Source organism: Vipera ursinii (genome assembly GCF_947247035.1).
Source record: "Vipera ursinii genome assembly, chromosome: 4".
Lineage (NCBI taxonomy): Eukaryota > Metazoa > Chordata > Lepidosauria > Squamata > Viperidae > Vipera > Vipera ursinii.
Genome location: NC_139514.1, coordinates 80,899,573 through 80,917,553, shown reverse-complemented (window position 1 = coordinate 80,917,553; position 17,981 = coordinate 80,899,573). Strand labels below are relative to the sequence as shown.

Sequence of the window (17,981 nt, the reverse complement as noted above, 5' to 3'; positions counted from 1 at the left end):
TAAACTGGATACTAATGTGGGTTAATAACACTTTATTTCTGACTTTCGGTTTGCCATCGCGGCGCCTGCGGAAAGCGATTTCTGTCTTCCACATCCAAATTCGTTTAGCTGGGGGACCCTGGAAAGGGTCGAAAGTCGCCCTGTAGGGTGACAAGGAGGAGACCCCCGCTTGATCGCGGGAGGGTGTCAGCTCTTCTGCTTGATCTGGGGCAGCTCTTCAAACCGGCAGAAGAAAGACCAGCCATAGCAATATGGCTCATCACTAAGCTGCTCACAGCCGAAGTCAAAATCACCACCAAGCACCTTTAAAGCAACGCAAATGAAACTGGGTGAGATTTGATTTTCTCTTTAAGTTTTTAAATATCTCTTCCTCTAAAAGCTACCCAAAGTACTTTTCCCCCTGTGAGGAGAGAGGGAAGGGAATTTCTACCCCACCCTCTAAGAATAGCAGCGACTAACTACCCAGGGGAAACAGAGCAACTATAATAACAATTCTAATCTAATTGGATGCATATGCTTTTGAAACTTGGGGACTAAAAGTTTTCCTATTCTTACTGGAGACGTTTGTTTGTATCTAAAAAAAGAAAAGAAATAAACCTTGAAAAGCTATCATAAAGACTTTGGATTTAAAAAGCTTTAAATGGCATTGGTGACATCTTGTGATGAAGTATGGTATTATAATTTGTTATTGCTTAAAAGACTTGGCTTGAAGGCCAGACTCTAGAAAAATCTCTTTTGACCTTGACAGATACCACCTGTGGGCGGCATATCTGGCCTCTTTGAACTATGAATGTAAACCTTTCCTGATTGGTTCTGCCCCAGGTGCCTGATGGATCCGGAACGGTTCCAGACGGCCCTTGGGTCTATACCTATCTCCCCCACTTACAGCTCGGTCAATGCCTGGGTGGATGCCTGGGAAAGGGCTGCCACTGAGGCGCTCGACCGTGTTGTACCCTTGCGACCCCTGATTCGGCGCAGATCCCGTTGGGCCCCATGGTTTTCTGTGGAGCTTCGGGAGATGAAGCGTCGGAGACGGGGTTTGGAGAGCAGTTGGAGATTGAGCCGGTCTGAATCTGACCGATTGCGGTTGAGAACCACTACGAGGCTTTACCTCGCAGCGATGAGGACAGCGAACTCTAACTACTTCGCTGCCCTCATCGCATCCGCAGATAATTGCCCAGCCGCCCTGTTTAGGGTGACCCGCTCCCTCCTTAATCAGGAGGTGAGGGGGGAGCCAATACAGGGGTGGGCCGAGGAGTTTAGTCATCATCTTGCAGACAAGATTGCTCAGATTCGGGACGGTTTGGACTCTGACTGGGCAGAGACTGACGGGGAGAAATTGAGCGGTCTTGAGAATGCCATTTGGACTGAATTCGATCCTGTGACCCCGGATGAAGTGGACAGGTTCATGAGGAGACTGAGTTCCACCACGTGTTTATTAGACCTGTGCACCTCCTGGCTGGTGTATGGAGCTCGGGAGGAGACCCGAGGCTGGTTCCAGGCAGTAATAACTGCTTCTTTGAGGGAGGGTATCTTCCCCGCCGCCTTGAAGGAGGCGGTGGTGAGGCCCCTCCTCAAGAAGCTTACCCTGGACCAGGCTAGTTTAAATAACTATCGTCTGGTCTCCAACCTTCGCTTTTTAGCGAAGGTTGTTGAGAGCGTGGTGGCTCACCAGCTTCCCTTGTTCCTGGAGGAAACATTATCTAGACCCGTACCAATCGGGCTTTAGGCCTGGGTACAGCACAGAGACGGCATTGGTCGTGCTGGTGAATGATCTCTGGCGGGCTCGGGACAGGGATTTTTCCTCTGTCCTAGTCCTGTTTGATCTCTCAGCGGCTTTTGATACCATTGACCATGGTATCCTACTGTGGCATCTCAGGGGGTTAGGAATGGGGGCGCTGTTTTACAGTGGTTCTCCTACCTCCTGGGCCGCTCGCAGTCGGTGTTGAAAGGAGGGCAGAGGTCGGCCCCGAGGTCTCTTGTTTGTGGAGTTCCTCAGGGGTCGGTCCTCTCCCCCTTCCTGTTCAACATCTATATGAAGCCGCTGGGCGAGCTCATTCGTGGTTTCGGGGTGGGGTATCATCAGTATGCTGGTGATACCCAACTTTTTCTTTCCACCCTGAACCAACCCAGCGATGCCCTCGCTGTGATGTCCCGTTGCCTAGAGGCGGTCCGGGTTTGGATGGGGAGAAACAGGCTTTGACTCAATCCCGCCAAGACTGAGTGGCTGTGCATACCGGCATCTCGGATGAACCAGTTTTGTCCATCTTTATGGGGGGTGAGGTGTTACCACCCGTTGATAGGGCTCGCAACTTGGGTGTCCTCCTGGATTCGCGGCTCAGCTTTGAAGATCATATAGGAGCCGTGACCAGGGGGGGCTTTTGCCCAGGTTCGCCTGGTGCGCCAGTTGCGGCCCTACCTGGACCGAGATGCCCTGCGCACAGTCACTCATGCGCTCGTGACCTCCCGATTGGACTACTGCAACGCTCTCTATATGGGGCTGCCCTTGAGTACCACTCGGAGGCTTCAACTGGTGTAGAATGCAGCCGCGCGGGTTGTGATGGGGGTTTCCCGATACTCCCATGTAACACCTCTACTCCGCGAGCTGCATTGGCTTCGGTTGCCCTCCGGGTGAGATTCAAGGTGCTGGTGATGACCTATAAAGCCCTAAATGGCTTGGGTCCGGGATATTTGAGGGAACACCTGCTGCCGGCATCAAGCTCCCTTCGTCCTGTGCGCTCCCACAGGTAGGGTCTCCTCAGGGTACCACCGGTAAAAGATTGCTGGCGGACAATACCCAGGGGGAGGGCCTTCTCTGTGGGTGCGCCGGCCCTTTAGAACCAGCTGCCTGCAGAGCTTAGGACTGCCCCTGACCTTCGCTCATTCCACCGGGACCTGAAGACCTGGCTCTTCGAGCTTTCTGGCCTAGACTGAGAGTATTAACTGGGGTTTTAATTGTATTTTTAATTGTAATTGTGTTATATTTCAAGGTTAGTGTAATTATTTTAATTGTTTTTAATTTTTGTAATGTTGCATTGTTTTAAAAAAAAACCTTGTGAACCGCCCTGAGTCCTACGGGAAAAGGGCGGTATATAAGTTTAATAAAATAAAATAAATAAATAAATAAATAAAAGAAAATATTCTACTTTCTGCTTCATATTTGTTAAACATTAGAGCCTAAGAAATTTTCCATGTTATTATTTGCAGATCTGTGGTCTATTTTTATATGATCATTTAATTACCCAGAGATAGTCATTCATTCATTCATTCATCTTACATGCTGCCTATCTTGCTTGAAGGTGACTCTAGGCTGCCTAAAGTCATTAAAAACCATTAAAACAATAAATAGCAGCATTAACTTAGTTTTAAATTGACAAAGATGGGGAGGAAGGGAGCAAGAAGCACATGGCAGGGAAGTGTGGTTTTGTCATTGTGTGTTAACCACCTCCAGAATAAGGCACTTTCATTGCAATGCTAGGTCAGTTGGCAGAACCAGGTCTTTAGGTCCTTTTGGATTGCCAGATGGATATGGATCTCACCTCTGGAACACAATGTTCCAAAAGGCAGGAGTCACAGCAGAAAAGCCTCTTTTCTTAGAACCTGCCGGCCAGAATTCTTTGACCATCGGGGTCTATAGTATGCCTCTTCTGCCAGCACAGGCCAATCTCATTGGGGTGAAATGATTACTTAGATCAGGGCTTTTCAACCAGTGGTATGTGTACCACTGGTGGTGCTTTAACACCTGGCACGTGGTACGCAACCCCTAGCCAAGTGTAGCAGGGGAGGGAAACAGCTAAAGTAGCGCCGTAGAGACCTGGAGCAGACCAGCTGAAGTTGCAGGGCTCGGCAGAAGCCCCAGGATCTGCGCGTGCAGCTGCATGCTGATTGGAGCTTCTGGCGCACCCAGAAGGGAAAAGGAGGAAGAGGAGGCGGAGAGAGGAGAAGCTATAAAAGGAGCAGGTTTTGGAGGGAGAGAAAAAAACACATGGAGAAAGAGAAGAGAAGAGGCTTTTGTTAGCAAAACAGTGAGGAGAGAGTGAGTGAGCGGCCTTTACAAGCGAAGAGTGAGTGAAAGAGCGAGCGAGGGTCTTGTGCGAGCAATTTGAGTGAATGGAGCAAGAGAAAAGCTTTTGCGAGCAATGTGTGAGTGGAGTAACAGAGAAGCTTGTGGAGCAACGTGTGTGAATGGAGCAGGAGAAAAGCTTTTGCAAGCAGTGTGAATGGAGCAAAGGAGAAGCTTGTGGAGCAACTTGTGTGTGATGGAGTGAGAGAAGCTTTTGCGAGCAACTTGTGTGAATCGAGCAAGAAAGAAGCTTTTGTGATCATGTGTGAATGAGCAAGAGAGAAACTAGCGAGCAATGTGTGTGACAGCAAGAGAAGCTTGTGGAGCAACGTGTGTGTGAATGAGCAAGAGAAGCTTTTGCGAGCAATGTGTGTGTGAATGAGAGCAAGAGAAGTTTGTGCGAGCAACATGTGAATGAGCAAGCGAGAGGCTTTTGCTAGCAGAGTGAGGAGGGGTTTGCTCAGTTGGGCCTCTTGCTAACATACCTGGCGCCCAGCTGTGTAGCAATGGCCCTGCCTGAGCTGCTCGACACCCTCTCAGGGTTGACGGTGGAGTTTCCCAGACTTATAGTTCTGGGCGACTTCAACCTGCCTTCCCTGGGATAGTCGTCAGAGTTAGCTCAGGAGTTCATGGCTTCCATGACGGCCATGGACCTGACCCAAGTAATTCAGGGCCCGACTCATGGGGCGGGTCACACTCTTGACCTGATTTTTCTATCTGGTCAATGGTTGGATGATCTGGGAGGGGGCTTGCCAACTATTGTCCCCCTGTCATGGTCCGATCATTATCTCCTGCGGCTGGTCTTCCACTGTGCCACCCCTCGCCGCTGGGCTGTGGAACCGACTAGGTGGTTCCGTCCCAGGCGCCTAATGGACCCAGAACGGTTCCAGATGGTGCTTGGGTCTTTACCTAACTCCCTCACTCACAGCCCGGTCGATGCCTTGGTGGATGCCTGGGAAAGGGCGGCCACCGAGGCACTCGACCGTGTTGTACCCTTGCGACCCCAGACCCGGCACAGATCCCGTTGGGCCCCATGGTTTTCTGCGGAGCTCCGGGAGATGAAGCGTCAGAGATGGGGTCTAGAGAGCGGTTGGAGATCCACCCGGTCTGAATCTGACCGATTGCGACTAAGAGCCTTTACAAGGTCTTATCTCGCTGCGATGAGGACAGCGAAATCTAATTACTTCGCTGCCCTCATCGCGTCCGCAGATAATCGCCCAGCCGCCCTGTTTAGGGTGACTTGCTCTCTCCTTAATCGGGAGATGAGGGAGGATCCCTTACAGGGACGGGCTGAGGAGTTTAGTCATCATCTGGTGGACAAAATCGCTCAGATCCAGACCGGTTTGGACTCTGACTGGGCAGAGTCAGGCATGGAGGAATCAAGCGGTCTTGAGCATGTTATCTGGACTGAGTTCGATTCTGTTTCCCCCGATGACGTGGACAGGATCATGAGAAGGCTGAGCTCCACCACTTGTTTACTGGACCCGTGCCCCTCCTGGCTGGTCTATGTGGCTCGGGAGGAGACACGAGGCTGGTTCCAGGCAGTAATATCTGCTTCCTTGAAGGAGGGTATCTTCCCTGCCGCCTTGAAGGAGGCAGTGGTGAGACCCCTCCTCAAGAAGCCTGCCCTGGACCCGGCTGTTTTAAATAACTACCGTCCGGTCTCCAACCTCCGCTTTTTGGCGAAGGTTGTTGAGAGTGTGGTGGCGCATCAGCTTTCTCTGTTCCTGGAGGAAACTGATTATCTTGACCCGTACCAATCGGGTTTCAGGCCTGGGTACAGCACGGAGACGGCATTGGTCGCACTGGTGAATGATCTCTGGCGGGCTCGGGACAGGGGATGTTCCTCTGTCCTAGTCCTTTTAGATCTCTCAGCGGCTTTCGATACCATCGACCATGGTATCCTACTGCGGCGTCTCAGGGGATTGGGAGTGGGAGGCACTGTCTTGCGGTGGTTCTCCTCATACCTCCTGGGCCGCCCCGAGATCTCTCGTTTGCGGAGTCCCTCAGGGGTCGGTCCTCTCTCCCCTCCTGTTCAACATCTATATGAAACCGCTGGGCGAGCTCATTCGTGGTTTCAGGGTGGGGTATCATCAGTACGCTGATGATACCCAACTTTTTCTTTCCACCCCGAACCAACCCAGTGATGCACTCGACGTGATGTCCCGTTGCCTGGAGGCGGTCCGGGTTTGGATGGGGAGAAACAGGCTTCATCTCAATCCTGCAAAGACTGAGTGGCTGTGCATACCGGCATCTCAGGTTAACCAGGTTGTTCCATCACTAATGATGGGGGGTGAGGTGTTACCCCCCCGTCGATAGGGCTCGCAACTTGGGTGTCCTCTTGGATTCACGGCTCAATTTCGAAGACCATATAGGAGCCGTGACCAGGGGGGCTTTTGCCCAGCTTCGTCTGGTGCGCCAGTTGCGGCCCTATCTGGACCGAGATGCTCTACGCACAGTCACCCATGCGCTCGTGACCTCCCGGCTAGACTACTGCTAGACTACTACATGGGGTTGCCCTTGAGGACCACGCGGAAGCTTCAACTGGTGCAGAATGCAGCCGTGCGAGTTGTTATGGGAGTTTCCCGATACTCCCGTGTAACACCTCTTCTCCGTGAGCTGCATTGGCTTCCGGTTGCCCTCCGGGTGAGATTCAAGGTGCTGGTAATGACCTATAAAGCTCTGAATGGCTTGGGTCCGGATTATCTAAGGCAGACATGTCAAACACAAGGCCCGGGGGCCGGATCTGGACCGTGAAGTGGTTTCATGTGGCCCGCGAAGCCGTCCCGGAAACAGTGAGGGAACGGCCCCCACTGCCTTGGCCCTGGCCCAGAGACCCTCCTTCTGCCAGAGACCCCCAGATCTGTCCCACTCCTGACCAGGTCCCCATAGGCACCCTTGATGCCAACGATGTAGAGCTGGCCACGCCCACCCAGTAGGCTATATGCACTCTAGCCACGCCCACCCAGTAGGCCACACCCACCCGGCCCCCTGAGGGCAACCGCAATGCTGATGCGGCCCTCAATGAAATTGAGTTTGACACCCCTGATCTAAGGGAACACCTGCTGCCGGCATCATCTTCCCATCGTCCTATGCGCTCCCACAAGGAGGGCCTTCTCAGGGTGCCAACGGTTAAGGAGTGCCGGCGGGTGATCCCCAGGGGGAGGGCATTCTCTGTGGGCGCGCCTGCCCTTTGGAATGATTTACCGGTGGAACTTCGGACCGCCCCCAATCTGTGTACATTTCGCCAGGATCTGAAAACCTGGTTTTTTGATCTATCAGGCCTGGACTGAAGGGGTTTTTGCTTTTAATATTGTTTTAATTGTTGGGCTTATGTAATTTAATCTATTTTAATTTATACTATTTTTATATTATATTTTATGCTGCCCTGTAAACCGCCCTGAGTCCTTCGGGAATAGGGCGGTATAAAAATTTAATTAAATAAATAAATAAACTTCTGACTTCCACTGTTGCAATATGAATGAAGCATTAACCTTGAACCTCAACTTTTTACTTTTCCATAATATTATAAATTAGCCATTTCTGTAACAACAAATGAATCTAACCAGTAAAGCCCCAAATCCCCCCCTTTTTTTAGTCATCAAGTTTTTGACACCTTGCTAAGCAGTAGTGGTACTTGAATATTGTCATGTCCTAAAAGTCGTACAATTTGTGAAAAGGTTGAAAAGCCCTGCCTTAAGATAACCTGGATCCATGTCATGAAATGCTTTAAAGGTGATAACCAACACCTTGAATTGGATTCAGAAGCAAATTGGTAAGTAGTACAGCTTGTGAAACAATGAAGTAACATGGGCCACCCTAGAGGCTCCCAAGAACTGTCTGCACTATTGCATTCTACACCAGCTTTATCTTCTGAATACTCTTCAAGGGTAGCCCCATCTAGAACACATTGCAGTAGTCTAAGCGTGTGATGACCAGAGCTTGACCGCAAGGACTCCTGATCCAGGAAGGGCCACAACTGGTGCACAACACAAAGTTGCGTAAAGGCTGTTCTGGCCATGACTTCCACCTGCTTGTTTTTTTTTAAACAAGTTTTATTGGTTTTTCAGTTAAAATCTACATATTTAGAAAGCATCATGATGACTGGGTAATCAGAGATTCAGTAACAGAGTTTTCAGTACATAATTCAGGCTACATTATCAAAACATCCTTCTCAATTTACCTTAACATTTCATACAACCAGTTTAAACTAATAAATTTCTAGAAATAGCATGGCCAGTTGAAAAATTTGTCAATTCAATTCATTGAGATATATCTATGTCCTGTTATAAAAGTTTACTTAATTTTAATTATATTATTCAAGCTTAGCCTTTAACATCCCAAATAATATTCACAACCCAAATTTCCCTTACTTCATTACAGCAAACACTATAGCATCTAACTTGTACACAGTGGCTGAGTAGCTATGTTCTACCTAATAAACATTGTCTGTTTCACATCCTAATACATCACACGTTACTGACAGGACCACAGCCTATGTTTATCAGTCTACAACTATTTATACACAACCAGATTCTGTTTTAAATTTTAGCTAATTCTTAATTCTTAGAATAATCAAACATCTTTTTAACATCAAACGTGGGATCTATAAACCAAATTTCCATTATGTCAGTGCACAAATTATAATGTCTAAAATAAGCCTAATAGATACATAAACACATTCTAGTTCTATCTCATAAATATTTCCTATTTTAGATCCTGATAGATCACTGATTACTAAAAGTATAAATTTTTATACTTTATTTTTTCTCTAAGAACTCACTTTTTAAATCTTAACTCTGGCTTTCTTTTTTTGCCAATCAGGTTTCCAGACCAAGGCCTTTGAATTGCCAGATAGGTCTCCCTTCGCTCCAGTACATATTATTTGAATCAAAAGGAGGCCATCTAGCCATCAGTGATCCACAAAAAACAAACCATTTGTAATCATTATATTGTTGCCTTTTTAGTTCTAGTCTCTGTATTTGCTCTAAAAACTTTTATCTTCAGTTCAGTCTGGGTTCATCTGCTTTAAGTAAAGAGTCTTATCTAATTTTGTAATTAATGCTTGGCTATCCAGGCTTTCAGGAAACTGTCTTTGTTGATCTTCCACGTCCTCTATATTAGCATATACCTCTAAAGTTATAGGCTCTTTTGATGGAGTCAAAAGTTGAGTATTAAGTTTTCCCATAGTTTGTTGTTGGTCCTTAAGGTTATTTGCCATAGTAATAGTTCCTTGTACTTTTAGAGTTGTCGGTTCTTTGGATAGTTGCTTATATTCCTCTGTCTCAATAGTAATATCTTCCAATTTTGTTATATTCTGAAGTATAAATTCTTTAGTTGCAGTCTGGGTTTCAATTTGTGACTTAAGGTTGGCATGTATATTATTAAATCTGGAGATAGACATCTCAGTGACTCCTTGCAGGGGGAAGCAAATTCGAGAAGCTTTTGTCAGGGAAAGTAGACAATTTGGAAAACAAGAAGGCAGTTCTCACCCAGTTTTCAAGTGCTTTCAAGTGCTTTGTTGTGCTTTTGGCTTTGGCAGGAAACGGTCAAATGATGGGCCATGGGAGTGGTCAATCCTTTCTTCTTCGGTTTGGAGAGTAGCTCCAAGCCGACGGGAGGGCTGCCGCCCTTCTACCGCCAACTGGAGAGACCTCTCCCCCGCTCATTGCCCCTCCAGGGCAACTTTCGACCCCTTTACAGGGGCCCCTCGATGAAGAAACCCAGGCGACAGAGGAGCGATTCCCTCACACATCTGAGAGCACCGAAAATCCGGAACCGGAAGCCCACTTCCACCTGCTTGTTGACAGGAGTCATAAGTCCAGGAGAACCACCAAGTTGCGCACCAGGTCTATCTAGGGCAGTGCAATTCCATCCAGAACTAAAGATGTTAAAGTCCTGTGCACCCAAAGCCACTTGGAACCAGGTTCAGCCTACGTCTGTACCCATCCAGATCCCCACAGACTCCAAGCACTGTGAGAGGGCACTTGGGTCACCGGGCTGGAGATGTAAAGTTGATTATCATCAGCATGCTATATGCCAGACATGTCAAACACAAGGCCCGCAGGCCGGATCTGGCCCACCATGTGGTTCCGACTAGCCTTGGGATCTGCTCTGGAAACAGTGAATGACCGGCCTGTGGCACCTCGGCCCAGCCCAGGCTGACCAGGCACTGATCTACAACCTGGTGCAAGTCATCAAAGCCAGAACATGCCCAGCCTTAGATCCACGGGGCAGCCCTGGAACCAGCGACAGGTGCCCCCACTCTGCCCCCTGGGCGCGTGTGCAAGAGAGAGCGAGCAAGCAGAGTCCAGCATCCCTGCTGGTTGTCTTGCCCCACAGGCTGACTTCACCCAGGTGACCCCTCACTGGTTGAAGGCTGCCCCGTGGATCTAAGGCTGACTGTGTTCTGGCTTTGATGGGTGCCAGAGGATGGATGCCAGCGCCATCCTCCCTCCCACCAGCAACTCCATGGCCTGCTTGCTGACCTAGCCTCGCAGCCACAAGGCTTCCCTTTCACCGGGACCGTCCCCTCCCTTCTGCGTGGGATAGCGAAAGAAGGAAAGAGATGAGAATGAGAAGGAAGGAATGGAGGAAGGAAAGGAGGGAAGAGGGAGGGAGGAAGGTTGGGAGGGGAAAAGGAGGAAGGAAGGAAGGAAGGAAGGAAGGAAAGGCAACTTGGTTGGAGATGCCCCAGTTCACGTAGTTCTGCTTCAATCCTGGATCCATTGAGACTTGGGCTCAAAGGCGAAAGCAATTTTGTGTTCTCTTTTGTCACAGACAGGACTTTATTGGAAATCCAAGTTAACATTGGTATTCTTGAATTGTGAACTCTTAGAAAAATATCCCCTCCTTGTGTGTTGTAAACAGCTATTTCAGGACAGGACAAAGCAGAGTGGGAGGGAAATATTTTCCTTTGCTATACAGTCAGGTCCAGAAATATTGGGACATTGACACAATTCTAACATCTTTGGCTCTATACCCCACCACAATGGATTTGGAATGAAACAAACACAATGTGCTTTAACTGCAGACTGTAAGCTTTGATTTGAGGGTATTTACATCCAACTCGGGTGAACGGTGTAGGAATTACAACAGTTTGCATCTGTACCTCCCACTTGGTAAGGGACCAATAGTAATGGGACAATTGGCTTCTCAGCTGTTCCATGGCCAGGTATGTGATATTCCCTCATTACCCCAATTACAATATGCAGATAAAAGGCCCAGAGTTCATTTTAAGTGTGCTATTTGCATTTGGAATCCGTTGCTGTCAACTCTCAAGATGAGATCCAAAGAGCAGTCACTATCAGTGAAGCAAGCCATCATTAGGCTGAAGGAACAAAACAAACCCATCAGAGAGATAGCAAGAACATTAGGCGTGGCCAAAACAACTGTTTGGAACATTCTCAAAAAGAAGGAATGCACCAGTGAGCTCAGCAACACCAAAAGACCCGGGAGACCACAGAAAACAACTGTGGTGGATGACCGAAGAATTCTTTCCCTGGTGAAGAAAACACCCTTCACAACAGTTGGCCAGATCAAGAACACTCTCCAGGAGGTAGGTGTATGTGTGTCAAAGTCAACAATCAAGAGAAGACTTCACCAGAGTGAATACAGAGGGTTCACCACAAGATGTAAACCATTGGTGACCCTCAAAAACAGGAAGGCCAGATTAGAGTTTGCCAAACGACATCTAAAAAAGCCTTCACAGTTCTGGAACAACATCCAATGGACAGATGAGACCAAGATCAACTTGTACCAGAGTGATGGGAAGAGAAGAGTATGGACAAGGAAAGGAACTGCTCATGATCCTAAGCATGCCACCTCATCAGTGAAGCATGGTGGTGGTAGTGTCATGGCGTGGGCATGTATGGCTGCCAATGGAACTGGTTCTCTTGTATTTATTGATGATGTGACTGCTGACAAAAGCAGCAAGATGAAGTCTGACGTGTTTCGGGCAATATTATCTGCTCACATTCAGCCAAATGCTGCAGAACTCATTGGACGGCGCTTCACAGTGCAGATGGACAGTGACGCAAAGCATACTACAAAAGCAACCAAAGAGTTTATGAAGGGACAGAAGTGGAATGTTATGCAATGGCCAAGTCAATCACCTGACCTGAATCCCATTGAGCATGCATTTCACTTGCTGAAGACAAAACTGAAGGGAAAATGCCCCAAGAACAAGCAGGAACTGAAGATAGTTGCAGTAGAGGCCTGGCAGAGCATCACCAGGGATAAAACCCAGCGTCTGGTGATGTCTATGCGTTCCAGACTTCAGGCTGTGATTGTCTGCAAAGGATTTGCAACCAAGTATTAAAAAGGGAAAGTTTGAGTTATGATTATTATTCTGTCCCATTACTATTGGTCCCTTACCAAGTGGGAGGCACATATGCCAACTGTTGTAATTCCTACACCGTTCACCTGAGTTGGATGTAAATACCCTCAAATCAAAGCTTACAGTCTGCAGTTAAAGCACATTGTGTTTGTTTCATTCCAAATCCATTGTGGTGGTGTATAGAGCCAAAGATGTTAGAATTGTGTCGATGTCCCAATATTTCTGGACCTGACTGTATTTCCAGTCTGAATTAGACCAAGGCAGGGTCCCTACAAGAGACCCCTTTTAAGGATTATGTATTAATAGAAGAGCAACTAAGCTACCTCTGTTCCTAAATGCTAAAGCTGTTGCACATAAAAAAGGAGGAGCTCTGATCAACTGTCACAGCCACCATTTTGACAGTTTTTCTGTACTGTTGTGGATGCCCCCACTAAATGCAAGCATTGGATAAACTGAGCCTGGTTTGTTCTCAGTCTTTTAAGTGGCCACAGACTATTAGCAAAAATAGTATTTGATCACAAGACAAGAAGGGATCGAGAAATGTTTTCCCTTTTGCATTTGAGCATCCAAGAAGGGACAGGAAAGGAGAAAGGGAAAGGAAAGAAAAACAAAAAGAAGAAAAGAGGGGAAGGAAGAAGGAAAAGAGAATGAAGAGGGAAGGAAAAAGAAGAAAACGGAAAGGAAGGAAAGAAGGAAAGAAGAAGGAAGGAAGATTATAATGAGAGGGAGGAAGGGTCTGAGGGAAGTCCTGCCTTAGCACTTGGCCATGAGCAGCCCTGCTGCCCTTTTGCCATCCTCTTGTCCCCTCCTCCTGACCTTTCCTGGTGGCCTCCCATCCTATTGCTGAGGATGCTTTGGTTACAAAGCTGGGTCTCTCAAGGAGAGGGAGTGGGCCTCCCTCTGACACAGACTTTTTGCCCTCCCGCACACACCATGAACAACTTGGCCAAAGAGAGCGAGCCAATCAGCAGCAGCCTTGAAGAGGAGGTAAGCGCAGCTGGGCACTCCCTTGGGACTGGGTGCTTGCCCTCATTGCCCAGAGCTCCAGGCAGCCTGCATCACTGAGGGTCCTCTGCATGGCCTGAGAGGCACAGCAAGGCCCCGCAGCCCTACCCGGGCCACCATAGGCGCCCCCCGACACAGGTGATGTTGAGCTGGCCATGTCCACACGGCCCCCCAAGGTCAACCACAACCTTGATGTGGCCCTCAATGAAATCGAGTTTGATACCCCTGCTGTATGCAGATGAGAACATATCTAAATTTGTTTTTTAAACACAAAGACTGAACAATTAAAATACATCACAAACATGTAGCTGTCTAGGAAACCTGCTCAGCTGTTTGATTAGACAGGAATTTATGGTCTGTAAAGAATAATCAGGAAAATAAAGAGAAGCAAGTAGATACTATTTTCTGAACATTTTCTAGAAGCAAATCCAAGGAATTAAGAATGGCAATGGTGATAAGATCTTTAAAATGCTAGACCACGTATCATGTGAGAATTCTTAAATTATTAAAATAAAAGTACCATTGGTTTTTTAACAGAAAGTATATAACAACCCTAATATCTGCCTATGTATAAGGCAGCTATGATGTGTCCATTGAAATGCTAATTTAAAAAAACCAAAGCAAATACTGACACAGACTTGAATCTCACTTTAAATTATAAAACCATTAGTTGCTATAAAATTAATGGGCACATAGCAAAAAAATACCAATATAGAAGAATTAACATAGCTTCTGCTAAGAAATAATGCTAATTTTTCGGATTTTTTTGAAACATGAACCACACTGATGAAGTCTGTTTGCTTGGGCTTTTAAAAAGCTTTTGGAACACACTGATAAAAAAAATAGCATCATGGAATAAGAGGAGAGATCCTCCTATAGGCAGGTAGTTCAATAAGAGAAAGCAGTAAATAACTATTGAATTATTGCAATGTGGATTAAATGGTGAATATTTCCAAAGATAGAACAAAGAGATATATAATTTATTCCTAGTGATTTTATAGTTTGAATCCGTTTTTCTACCTAATTAATAATTGTTAGTCATTAATGGATCTGGGGGAATTTAGTTTATCTTAATGTGTATTTTAACTCAGAGGTCTCCAATCTTTTTGATTTGGCAGCCCGGAAAGGGATGCAGGCACCACTAAGTGCGCACACACAAATGGGCTGCACGCGACTGCATGTGCATATGCAAATAGCTGCATGGGCGCAAATGCTGCAAATGGGGCGGCTCTAGTGTTGGGATGCTATGGGCGGCACTAGTGCTGGTGGGATGCTCTGGGGTGGGGTGGCGCTAGTGCTGGTGGCATGCTCGGGGCGGCACTAGTGCTGGTTGGACTCTCAGGGCAGCTCTAGTGCAACTGTGGGAGGATGAGTGTGTATGCATGTGCACTGGCCATCCCTTCACATGGCCCGGTGGCCAAGTGGCAGTGGCCTGATGGCCGCAGCCCATAGGTTGGGGACCCCTTTTTTAACTGATACAGTTGGTTTAAGTGGATGCTTTAATACAGTTTGCCTGGACAGTGTCTGTAAACAGTGTTATCTTTTGTGACCTAGAAAACAAACTTCTCTGTTGTTGCACCTGGATTCTAGAACAGTATCTCTGCCCCCCTCCCCCCAGCCTGAGATCTGCATTACCACTATCCTGGTTTCATTCAAATGGAACCTTAAAACCTGGGTTTTCCCCAAAGACATTGAGTAATTACTTTGTAATTAAGCAGCTTTATACATGTGATAAACAAATAAGATATACTTGTATTTTATTGCACAGCAAAACTAATTCTGGGTGCAGAATTAAGGCATATGGCTGCTTATTTTCCTTACAGGAAGAATTTTGCTAACTGTTTGTTTTCACTCTATAGGATGCGTCAGGATGAAACGCTACAGGCATCTAAGCAGCAGTGACAGTTCAGACAATGAAAGTAAATAAAGTGATCTAATCTTCCTTTGATCTGTAACTTTTCCTGTGGTTTCTTTCTTTGGTTTGAGGGCAAACTGTTATATTTTTTCTTCAGCTATAAAAATAATTGCATTTCCTGTTTGATTTCATTTCTTCTTGTGTACTGTGGTATTTAGTAATATCAAAGAAGACCAAAACAAAATTAGAAACATTACAAAGAGAAGTTAAATGTAACTGTTAGTACAGTTTCTTCAAAGCCTTTGTTTAGAATGTAAAAAACTGCATAATTCTTACAGGTTGCATGTATTCTAGTATGTAATCCTGAGGCTTCTATTTTCCAAATGAGATTTGCTGGTTTACTCACGTCTATATGTGGAAATGCTTGGTTATAGTTTGTAGATTTTTCTCAAAATTTAAAATGATTATAAATAAAACTTAAATACCAGTTTAGATTCCAATTGGCACTTTATAGTGCTACTAGTTCTTTATGTGTGTAAGCAATTGACCAGCTTCTCTTTTAAAGCAGAGAGAGTAGATCTTCTTTTGCTCCACGTTTTGTCATCTTGCTATTATGGCTGCAGTGGCACAGCTGTTGGAAAAAATGCTGCAAATTCTCAAACATCAGCTGCTAAAATTCATACAGCATGCAGGACTTGCTGTTTTAGAAATCATCTGGCATTCTTGCAAATCTTTTTTAAGTAATGTTTTTATTGAAGTTTGAAAATATATAGATAAAAAAATAGTGCAAATTAAGAAAAATACTAATTCCCTTTATCTATATAGGGATCAGGATAGAAACAAAGTGGGTAACTACTTTTGAAGTAGACAGACTAAATGTTCTTAGTCTGTCCTCTTGGTGCCCTTATATTTCCAGCTGAAACTCAAAAATTAAAGATGGTTATCTCAGAATTGAAAACAATTCTGCTTGTCTGGATTAACCTACCACACTTCCTAGTAATTCACTAGGCGTCATATTACCTGATGGAATTTGAAAATACACCCAGAACAGGACATTGCAGATATTCTTGTTTATGGTTAATGGATCAATTTCTTCTGTTATGAGATGTAGGGAAGTCAAGAAGTGCTAGTTTTGGAACTATAGAATATTTCTATTTACCTCTTGAATCTATAACAAAATAATGATTTTAGGGCAACTTCTTCCTAATTGTTTATCTGCTTCCTAACAATGGAAATGATTACAATTGTAATGGACAACATTGGTAGAAAATAGTGGGTATTTCCTATAATTTTAGGAAATTGAAGTATATGTTCGTCTAATTTGCATTTAATGATAAACCAGTTTTTTTGTAGTTTTAATTTATTTGAATATTTGAACTCACTTCAGACAATGAACTGTAGTGTAGTTCTGGCAAAATACCAATGTTTGAAACTGAGGTTTGATGCACCAATCAAGTCTTCTTGTATTATAAGTTGTTTTCTGAAGCTGGTTCATGACTCATTTCTGATTTGTGGGATGCTCAAGCCTCTTGGCAGTCAATTGAGATATAAGCCAAAACATCTAAAAAGGCTGAACTGTGCTCTCTGGCTCTTCCTCTAAGAATTTTTTTTCCCTTGCTCTGCTCCTCTTTGAGTGCAATGAAGAGGCAGGCAATTGGAAACCCTAATTTCCAAATCTGAAGGCATATATGTATGTCTTGCCAAAGCTGAATAGAATGTCCAGTTTACAGAATGAAAAGTATAAATGCTAAATAAAAAATGAATATGGGATCCTCACCCCTCACACATAGTTGCAACAAATAAAATACAAAATTATCCCTCACGTACATACTTTTAGCAAAAAAATAAATCACAAATTCATGGAAGAATAGACCTTTAAAATGCAAACAAATGCACATTCCATTAAAAGTACTCAGAAACACAAATATCACCTTTACCCACTTCATAAATAAAAATTATGCACATATTGTCCTCATCTAAAATATACATGTGTGCAAAAATTACATTTTAGAAAACCTCCCCCATATACTGGGGAAACAGAAAGGGATGTGTGTTGCCTTTTTCAGCAAACATAACTTGATAGTTTGATAATGTTTGGGTTATTTAGAAATTCTTGCTTTTGTACATCTACGAGAACTAGATGAAAAATCAGAAATTGAGCTAAGAAGGCGGTAAAATTTTTCTTATCTGCAAACTTTACTATGACATTAAAAATATTTAATAAACTTTGTCTTAATAGTTTCTGTTCTAGGCAAATTTCAATTTTCTTTTTAATTCTCTTCCTTTTTCTTGCTGTTCATATAGGTCCTTCCACTTCTTTCTCCTTTTGTTCTAAATACAGAAGCAAATCAAAAATACCAGCAAATGAACAAAAAAAGCCTGCTGAGGTAAGGCTTTGTATTTTGTTTCATAGTGTTTTACTTTAATAATTTATTTACTAACATACCTGAATGTTTGCTGCTTCATATCCCAATCTTTTTTGTTTACTACTGAATCTATATTAATATGAATGAACAACCAACTTATTATATTAGACTTATAATTTATAAAATTTATTTCAGGATACTAACAGTTATGTCAAACTAAATGGTTTATAATTGCCGCAAAAAACATCATAAAATTGGGTCAGCCACGTGACCCATTTTGTGATGGTTATGACTTATAACTTTAATGGGCAGGCTCCATTACAGTTGTAATTTGAGGAATATCTGCTAATTGTA

General features: G+C 45.0%; 1 protein-coding gene across 1 annotated transcript in view; it reads left to right on the top strand.

Annotated features, from left to right (window-relative positions):
- The window catches only part of JADE3 (jade family PHD finger 3), an 82,413-nt gene that overhangs the window by 19,590 nt on the left and 44,842 nt on the right, over positions 1–17,981 (top strand). Inside the window, exons 2-3 of the mRNA XM_083361505.1 lie at positions 15,266–15,325; positions 17,566–17,648. Of these exons, the coding sequence (XP_083217631.1) occupies positions 15,277–15,325; positions 17,566–17,648 (132 nt within the window). The 5' untranslated portion in view covers positions 15,266–15,276. The remainder of the gene's footprint in view (positions 1–15,265; positions 15,326–17,565; positions 17,649–17,981) is intronic.